Source organism: Oncorhynchus clarkii, chromosome 30 (assembly GCF_045791955.1).
Source record: "Oncorhynchus clarkii lewisi isolate Uvic-CL-2024 chromosome 30, UVic_Ocla_1.0, whole genome shotgun sequence".
In the NCBI taxonomy this organism is placed as follows: domain Eukaryota; kingdom Metazoa; phylum Chordata; class Actinopteri; order Salmoniformes; family Salmonidae; genus Oncorhynchus; species Oncorhynchus clarkii.
This window is the reverse complement of record NC_092176.1, coordinates 21601494-21610890: the sequence shown is the minus strand read 5'-3', so window position 1 is coordinate 21610890 and position 9397 is coordinate 21601494. Positions and strand designations below refer to the sequence as shown.

The following is a 9397-nucleotide window of genomic DNA, read 5'->3' as shown; positions in this document are numbered from 1 at the left end:
ACAGCTGTCAATCCAGCTACATGAAGTACTTTGCTCTGAAACTGGACATGAGTGTATTTGAAAACAAGACACACTGATTTGTCCACATGCCCATATCAAGTCAGGTTACTTGAAGATAAATCACTTATCTGATTTTGTACCAGGGATATGTAAAGATTGGCCTATTTCCTGAAAAGAAAATGTAAGCTATTGGTTAAATGGCATGCAACTGCTGCCCTCCTGCAAACATTGTAAGTATTGTGAGAGGATGTAGCAGCTGTTTGTTGCAAGAAACAATTAAAACCAGACCCTAAAAAACTGTTGATGCCTTAATATGAAAATGCCTATAAATAACGGTGCAGAAATAATTGCAATATCTGTTATAAAATATCCGATTGCTCTTTTTCACAGGAAGGGGAGGCATGTATATCATAAATACCAATTTGTTTTCAAAGTGAAAACGAAGTTTGATCCCATGGCAGAAGGCCAGTTATTCAGTCACGTTAAGAAAGAACAAACATCAAAGATGAAGGCAGAACAGCCCAAAAGCAAGTGAAGCCTTGTCGTGCCTGAAAGGTGAGCCCTGAAGGAGCCTCGCACCAGGATCTGATTCCCTGCTCTTTTGTCAACAAGGTGCTAAATAATTCTGGAATAATACTACCACTGCACTCTAACTCTGTCCACCTGGAGAACAGAAGGCACACAACCACAGGACAGGACCACCCAAAGTGTCTCGGGCTGTCAATAACACTGACTTGGCTTCATTTAATCGTACTTCGCAGAGTGACAGGATGCTAAAGGATGCCATATGACCTGGAGGATAACCGTAGAGAAGACGCTACCAGAGGGAGATCTGCTCCTGAGACTATTGCCGTGTTTCTATTTTGAGACTTCTGTGTTGTCCATCTGCCCTTAAAGGAATAGGAACATTAAATTAATTTGGAAGATGAAGAGGATACAAAACCGGTAAAAGAGCACCTTAAGGGTTCATTAAACTTTGATGGGCAGCTGGTTGGAATTGTCAAAGACTGTGGTTTCTGGAGAGAGTCAGTCACACAGTGGATCATAGCCGTCTTAGCTGGTCAGCTTCTTGGGAAGAGCTGATGAAACCGAGCCTTGGAAGAATGGTACAGTAGTAGTTACAGGTGGTGTATAAAAATGTATGCCAATTACTTTGTGATTTACAATGATGGCTGTTTTTTCAAAAAAATGTATTTATTCAGTTGTCATTGAACACATTGGATTCACTATATCAGCACGGTCTTATCTTTTAAAACATCCAAGCTTCATATGGAATAACAGCTCTGAATAGTCTGAGTGACTCCCCTTCCTTATAGTTATATCCATCCAAATGGACATCAGCCTCTGAAACTGCCTTCGGTATCAGAAACACACACAGTTGTCTGATACTAAATGCCTTGCATGCTGCTCTAGTTTTTATCCTGATTAGTTAGTCATTAGTAGCTAAGCACAAGCTGCAATCTACCTATCTCCATGTCTAATGTTGCCTTGTCCTTTCCTCTTCCTCCAAGTGAGCCATGCTGTGGTGCCTCTATGGTCTCCTACTGGTTCTCTGTGTGTCTCCACTGGCCTGCCTTGTGACATCCCCCTGTCCAGAAGGCTGCTGCTGTCCTCACCCTGGGCTGCTGGTCCTCTGTGAGTCCCTGGGCCTGAGGTCCTTGCCAGGCTCTGTCCCTCTCAACACATCTGTCCTCTCTGTGGCCCGGAACCAGCTCTGTAATGTGGACCACCTACTTCGGCCCTTCTCTAGCTTGCAAGAGCTCAGCCTCAGCCACAACCAACTGGCTCACTTCCCCCGGGGCCTGCCCCCCAGCCTGGAGACCCTGCAGCTGCAGAAGAACCGCATCACCTACATCACCACTGGGGCCCTGCGCCAGTTGGGCAACCTCACCCGCTTAGACCTGGAGGACAACCGCATCCGTGCCATCCAGCCAGGGGCTCTGCTGGGCCTGGGGAGGCTGCAGGGTCTGACACTGAAAGGGAACCGACTAACCAGCCTGCCTCTGAACCTGCCAGCCTCCCTCACCCACTTAGACCTATCAGCTAACTGCATCTCTGCCCTGGACCTCCCCTCGCTGAATGCACTGGTCAACTTGCAGGTCCTGAAGATCAACAGCAACTGCCTGCGCTCAGTGCCAGAGAGCGCCTTTGACGGGCTGCCAAGTCTCCATTCTGTGGAGCTGGCCAACAACCTGTGGGTGTGTGAGTGTGACATCCTGTACCTGTACCGGTGGCTACTGAATGGAAGGCTGAAGATGGCCACTGACCTGGTGTGTGCCGAACCAACACACCTTGCACATCACATGCTCCTAACCCTATCTGTCATGGCTATCTGTCCACGGGTTCTAAAGCCTAATGAGAAAGTCTCTCACCTTAGTTTCACCACCAAGCCAGAGAGACAGCGGGGTACCTTCACAGTGAAAACCCTTGTGCCTGGTTTTCTATACTCACCCATCAAAACCAGGGATTTTGGAAGTATCTCTGGTTCATCAAAGCAAGAATTGAAGGGAACATTTCACAATGCAGAGAGCCCCACTCAAGCACCTTATCATCACCAAGATACTGCTCTGTTTCAGCTTCTTTCTGACCACTACACTTTACAGGATCTAAGCTATGAGGACTGCTTGTCTCTGAATTCAACACCATCTGTAGTCCCAACCAAGGAGCCTTCCACCACTTCTTTACCAATTGAGGAGCCCAGGTGTTTAGACAATTCTACAGGCCAATACCCTCCTGGTAATTCAAGTGCTGTAGAGGCAACAAGTTCCACAAACAAGGCTAGCTCCTTACCTGCGCCCACTCCCAGAACCCTCACTCAACAGGGCCTATCAGCAGTTATAAGCCTGTTGGCTGTGTTGTGTGTGCTGGTGGGTCTTCTCATGCTAGCAGTGCTGCTGATCCTGAAACGGATCCTTGCGCATAACCAGAGGGTGGCCCCATTTCAGCAATCATGAGAGTAAAATGTATTTAAAAATATAAAAATGTTAACTGCAACACACAGATGGATGAATCACACTTTCTGTGATTTGAGATCAACAGTAGGGACCATGTGTCCCCCAGAGTGACAAAGATCAGTATTTATATTTTTGTGCAATGGCACTATCAGTTCAATTACTGAAATGTAACTACCTCAATTGTCTAGTTGTAACTTGCCACCAGAAACATGATGCTGTCTTTAGAGCCAACTAAACAAAACTTGATGAGATTTTTGGTAATGTACATCAAAAATGTAGTCCTTTAATTAAGTTTAAAATGCCTTTCTTGGGAGTTGTAAATACAAAATAGGATTGTTTTATTCCATTTCAACATTTAGGATTATCTTATTCCATTTCAACATTTAGGATTATAATTTGAGAATTGTCATACATAATGGCAAACAAACAATTCTTAAACATCTGCCATAACTTAACAGTAAACACTCTCCAGCAGTCCTGATACGGTTTAAACTGAAAGCATCAATTACACATTGGCGAACTTGGCCATGACTGTTGACCTGTCATGTTCACCTTTTGAGGCCTGCATCACACAGGTGGTTAGGATGTCAGAGCAAGGCGATTGGGAAGAACCGGGACTGATTGAGTTTTGCTACCACCTCGTTTCCTTCTGTTTGACCCTGTAGTCTGCCAAGGCTGCCTTTATAGCATCCTCTGCAAGCACTAAATGGAGATGAATAACAGAGGGAGAAATAAAACATCACCCCAGGTAAAATAAAATCTTGCGCCAACATCTGGGATATACAGTGGCTTCAGAAACAAAGTCTTTACACGTTGTTACAGCCTGAATTTCAAACGGATTAAATTGAGGTTGTCACTGGCCTACGCACAATACCCCATACGGTCAAATTGGAATTGTTTTTAAACATTTATGAATAAATAAAAAGCTGAAATGTCTTGATTCAAGTAAAGTAAAAATATTAAGTTGCATGGACTCACTGTGTGCAACATGATTTTTGAATGAGTACCTCATCTCTGTACCCCACACATAGAATTGTAAGGTCCCTCAGTTGAGCAGTGGATTTCAAACACAGATTCAACCACAAAGATCAGGGAGGTTTTTCCAATGCCGTAAAGAAAAAAAAACCTACTGGTAGATGGGTCAGAATAAAACATACATTGAATATCACTGAGCATGGTTTAGTTATTAAAATACACCCAGTCACTACAAAGATACAGGTGTCCTTCCTAACTCTGTTACCAGAGAGGAAGGAAACCACTCAGGGATTTCACCATGAGACCAATGGAGACTTGAAAGGCTATGATAGGAGAAACAACACTAACCTAAATGACAGCGTGAAAAGGAAGCCTGTACAGAATTTTATTTTTTTCCAGAACATGCATCATGTTTGCAAAGAAATTAACTATGTGCTGAATACAACAGCACGGAGTACCACTTCATAATTTCAAGAATGGCGGTGGCTGCATCATGTTATGGGTATGCTTATCAGCAAGGATAAAAAGAACAGAGCTAAGCACAGGCAAAATCCTAGAGGAAAACATGGTTCAGTTTCCTTTCCAATAGACATTGGGAGTCAAATGCATCTTTCAGCAGGACAACCTAAAAGCACAAGGCCAAATGTACACTGGAGTTGCTTACCAAGGTGGCATAGGTAGTTTTTTTACTTTAAAATAGGCTTAAATGGCTCTCCAGCAATGATCAACAACCAACTTGAAAGTTCTTTAAAAATATACAAATATTGTACAATCCAGGTGTGCAAAGCTCTTAGACTTACCCAGAAAGACTCACAGCTGCCATCGCTAATTCTAACATGTTTGACTCAGGGTTGTGAATACTTTTACAGTATGTATGTGAGATATCTAATTTAATACATTTGCAAACATGTTTAAACTTTCATCATGGGGTATTGTGTGTAGATAATGGATTAAATAGTTCTCTCACTTTGAATTCAGGCTGTAACAACATGTGGAATAAGTCTAGGGGTATAAATACTTTCTGAAGCAAAAAAAAAAAAAAGCTCTTATTTTTGTCCTTGCTGATACTACAAACCTATTGTAGTATCGGTTTGTTTGACTGACTAGAGCAATGAAGCTTGACTGGTGGAAGGCAGAGTTCTTTGGCAATATCAGTGTTCTTGATTTTAAGAGCTTCGTCAATCTGCAAGTGGAAACATATAGGAGAATAAACCTAAACCCCAATCCTACCAGCATGATGCAGAGAAGAGTAGTGTGTCAAATTTGGGCTGATCAACTTACAGATTTGCACTTTACCCACTCTGTTACTAGAGAACTGGAAGCAATGGCTGGGCCACAGCCAAAGGTCTTGAATCTAGTGTAACCGATGTGAAATGGCTAGCTAGTTAGAGGTGGTGCGCGCTAATAGCGTTTCAATTGGTGACGTCACTCGCTTTGAGACCTTGAAGTAGTTGTTCCCCGCGGCTTTTGTGGAGCGATGGGTAACGATGCTTCGTGGGTGACTTGTCTGTGTGTGCAGAGGGTCCCTGGTTCGCGCCCGGTTCAGGGCGAGAGGACAGATTAAAGTTATACTGTTACATTGATGCTGTTGACCCGGATCACTGGTTGCTGCGGAAAAGGATGAGGTCAAAAGGGGGGTGAGTGTAACCGATGTGAAATGGCTAGCTAGTTAGCGGTGGTGTGCGCTAATAGCGTTTCAATCGGTGACGTCACTTTCTTTGAGACCTTGAAGTAGTGGTTCCCCTTGCTCTGCATGGGCTGCGGCTTTTGTGCAGCGATGGGTGTGTGCAGAGGGTCCCTGGTTCGAGCCCGGGTAGGGGCGAGGGGACGGTCTAAAGTTATACTGTTACACTAGCATCCACTATCTTTCCCTTTTCATCCACATGGATCTGCAGACAAGCAGATATTTAACAGTTGCACATGACTGAAAATACCAATACTTATGAACTTAGTATCAAACCCCAGACAAGGAAAAACAAATAATACCAAAAGGATTACAAAACAATCCACTGCACATTTATTTAATTTGGCAAATGACAATGACGGCCTACCAAAAGGCCTCCTGCGGGGACAGGGATTAAAAATAAAACAAATAAAAAATATAGGGCAAAACACAAGAACACATACGAGACCCAAGACACAACATAGCAAGGCAGCAACACAATACATGGTACAAACATTATTGGGCACAGATAACAGCACAAAGGGAAAGACACAAAAGGCATAAGCAAGATTTTGAACTGACATACCTGGAGTTTCATAACGTCCCCACATGCAGGTGCACCCACCAAGCCAGTCCCCACATTCTTGGCGTTCTTGTCTAAGGAACCCACATTTATTGGGTTCTCATAGTGGTCCACTACCTGCGAATGGCACAGAAAAGACACAATACAAGGAAAGGGACATTCAAGACATGGAAACAAAGCATACATATGGGGACAAAAGCTATTCGTAGCAGTATGGCATAAGGATCAAATATATAGCAGCCAGTGAAGATGAAGCAACTTCTTGTTAGCTAACTCACTTTTGTACATCGCGCTATAACATACAAGTTACCTTATTTTAGCACCCAAAAAACGTAATAGTTCCAGGTCAACTGTAATATGAATACCATTGTAAAGTACAATTTCTCCCCTTTCCAGCAAAATCATTGACGAGATCTTCATGCTGCCCGTCTCTGCATGATTGAAGGCTCTGTCGGGTCTTTTTAAAAACAGCGGATTGGGAAGAGAAACCTACTGCGTGATAGGGAATGGGGAGATTAGCCGTGTGGGATACCGCCTTTTCCCACCGATCTGTCCAATTTATCACCTCTAAAATATTATTTAAACTCTTTATAAAGAGTTTTATTTACGTGTCAGTACATACCTATTCGAAGGTTTGTGTCGAAGTTGAATCAGGTTTTTAGGGCGTCGCTTAAGTTATCTTCAGAAGTAAACATCGGCTTTTGAGAATCACGATGGCTTGCAGTGATGACTCATTCAGTTGTATAATTGACTAGGTATCCCCCTTTCCCCTGTCCCTTTTGTTTCTAATCTGCGAGAGAAACTGTACGACACAGAATGAGTTGCATTATACGTTACGTCATGGTACGTCACAATTTAACGTAAAACATCAGTCAGTTTTTCAATTCTCTTCAATACTATCCGGCCATTACCATGTAAATAAATCAACCCTTGAATAGAAACGTAGTTCACACCTCAGGATTTTGATGCCAACACAGTTAGTTCCATTAATTTTCACTGCAGCCTCGTTTGAATGCTGCGGTTGCGCAAATTTGTACGGAATGGTGTTAGTCAACAGTACTATAGTTAGCTAGCACTGGACAACTTTAGCTACAACTTGAAGAAAAAAAAAATGTTTCTATTTTATTATGAACACAACAAATACAAAAAAAACAGAAATATACAAACAAGGGTACATAAACCTAACAGACGGGGTATTACATATCAAGATTCATTTTCAATTGGTTAAATACTTTTATGGTGCGTATTGCTTTTTTGTTTTTACATTTACTGATCATTTCAAAAATAATATTTCAATTCTATCTTAAATAATGTGGAAAGGGGTTTGTTCTCTGCCCACTTCATTTTAAGGACAAAGAATTTTCCATGAAAGATTAACAAATTAACAATGAAAGTTAAATCAGGGTCCATATCATTTGGTTAAAAATAAAACATAATATCAGAGTCTTTCAAATTAACATTAATAGTTGTTCCTTTTTAAATAAAATATTCTAACTCGCACCAAAATCTTCTGACATAAGAGCAGTCCCAAAATAAATGGTCAAGAGTCAATGGGTCACAATCTCAAAATACACATTTGTTATCAATAGCTATTTTAAATCTGTGTATAATAAAGGTCTTTACAGGGTAGATTCTATGAATGAGTTTGTATGATACTTCTTTCACCTTATTAGATAATCATTATTTACCAGATAACAATGAAACTTTGTTCCAGTTCACTTGTCCTAGGGCTGCACTCCAGTACATTTTAGCAGAGGGAATAGTAACATATGGACATAGTTTCCTTATATACATGTTATTACATTTATAGTTTAAAATGTCAATTCCTTCTAATTGTATTGAGGCTACAAAATCCTCAACAGTTGCACTTGGAGTACTGTTATAATCTCCTAAAAGAAGAATAGCACCTTTAGGGACAGCTCTAACAACAATTTGATACTCCTCAGGAGTGAATGTAACATTGTGTGTTCTAATAAATTCTGGATAATCATATAGTTGTCCATCATTATTCAATAATTGTTTAACCCAAATAATGTTGTTGTCAAACCAGTTCTGGAAAAACAAAGACTTGTTTTTGTATTTTATGTCTTTATTATTCCAGATTGTATACCTATGAGGGGAAATTGTTTGTACATGAAGTTCCAAGTTAGAGGTACTTGTTTGTGAAAGTTTGCAAGCTTAATAGGGATTTTACCCATATCAAAGTTGCATTTGAGTAAGAATTCAAGACTACCAATTTGCTGGAATATTAAATTACGGATGATACTCCAGATGCAATCCTTATTTCTTAAATAGTTTTGTATCCATTTAATCTTAAATATGATATTAGAGGTTTTAAAATCCAGAGCATTCAACCCTCCCTCACCTTGGGTGCTACATATTATCGCTTTTCTTAAATAATGAGGTTAAATCCTCCATATGAAGTTAAATCATTTAGTATCAACCATTTCAGAGACTTTAACGTTCTTTGCTTCACGGAAACATGGCTCACTCGAGAGACGCTAACGGAATCGTTGCAGCCAGCTGGTTTCTTCACGCATCGCGCCGACAGAAACAAGCATCTTTCTGGTAAGAAGAGGGGCGGGGGGGTATGCCTTATGATTAACGAGACGTGGTGTGATCACAACAACATACAGGAACTCAAGTCCTTCTGTTCACCTGACTTAGAATTCCTCACAATCAAATGTCGACCGCATTATCTACCAAGGGACTTCTCTTCGATTATAATCACAGCTGTATATATTCCTCCCCAAGCAGACACATCGATGGCCCTGAACAAACTTTATTTGACTCTTTGCAAACTAGAAACATCTCCTGAGGCTGCATTCATTGTAGCTGGGGATTTTAACAAGGCTAATCTGAAAACAAGACTCCCTAAATTGTATCAGCATATCGATTGCGCAACCAGGGCTGGTAAAACCTTGGATCAGAGGTTGAAGAGGCGCTGCTGCGCCTTCTTCACGACGCTGTCTGCGTGGGTGGACCAATTCAGTTTGTCCGTGAAGTGTACGCAGAGGAACTTAAAACTTAATACCCTCTCCACTACTGTCCCATCGATGTGGATAGGGGGGTGCTCCCTCTGCTTTTTCCTGAAGTCCACGATCATCTCATTTGTTTTGTTGACGTTGAGTGAGAGGTTATTTTCTTGACACCAGACTCCCAGAGCCCTCACCTCCTTCCTGTAGGCTGTCTCGTCGTTGTTGGTAATCAAGCCTACCACTG

At 41.6% G+C, this 9397-nt stretch overlaps 1 protein-coding gene across 1 annotated transcript; it reads right to left on the bottom strand.

Annotated features, from left to right (window-relative positions):
• Nucleotides 1–3493: 3493 nt before the first annotated feature.
• On the bottom strand, nt 3494–8373 carry LOC139389506 (iron-sulfur cluster assembly enzyme ISCU-like). Its single transcript, XM_071136330.1, has 6 exons — nt 8332–8373; nt 6179–6292; nt 5780–5818; nt 5211–5306; nt 5034–5112; nt 3494–3656 (listed from the first exon to the last, which is right to left on the bottom strand). The coding sequence occupies exons 1-6, from the start codon at nt 8371–8373 to the stop codon at nt 3586–3588; spliced, it is 441 nt and encodes a 146-aa protein (XP_070992431.1). The 3' UTR covers nt 3494–3585.
• Nucleotides 8374–9397: the final 1024 nt, after the last annotated feature.

What these genes read in the sequence shown, in the direction of transcription:
- LOC139389506 (XM_071136330.1), bottom strand. Translation starts at nt 8,373, where the DNA reads ATGGGTAAAATCCCTATTAAGCTTGCAAACTTTCACAAACAA. An exon ending in AGTGGGTAAAGTGCAAATCT is followed by an intron (nt 5,113 to 5,210) that starts GTAAGTTGATCA and finishes TTCCACTTGCAG; the next exon opens with ATTGACGAAGCTCTTAAAAT. An exon ending in AGTCAAGCTTCATTGCTCTA is followed by an intron (nt 3,657 to 5,033) that starts GTCAGTCAAACA and finishes ATCTCCATTTAG; the next exon opens with TGCTTGCAGAGGATGCTATA.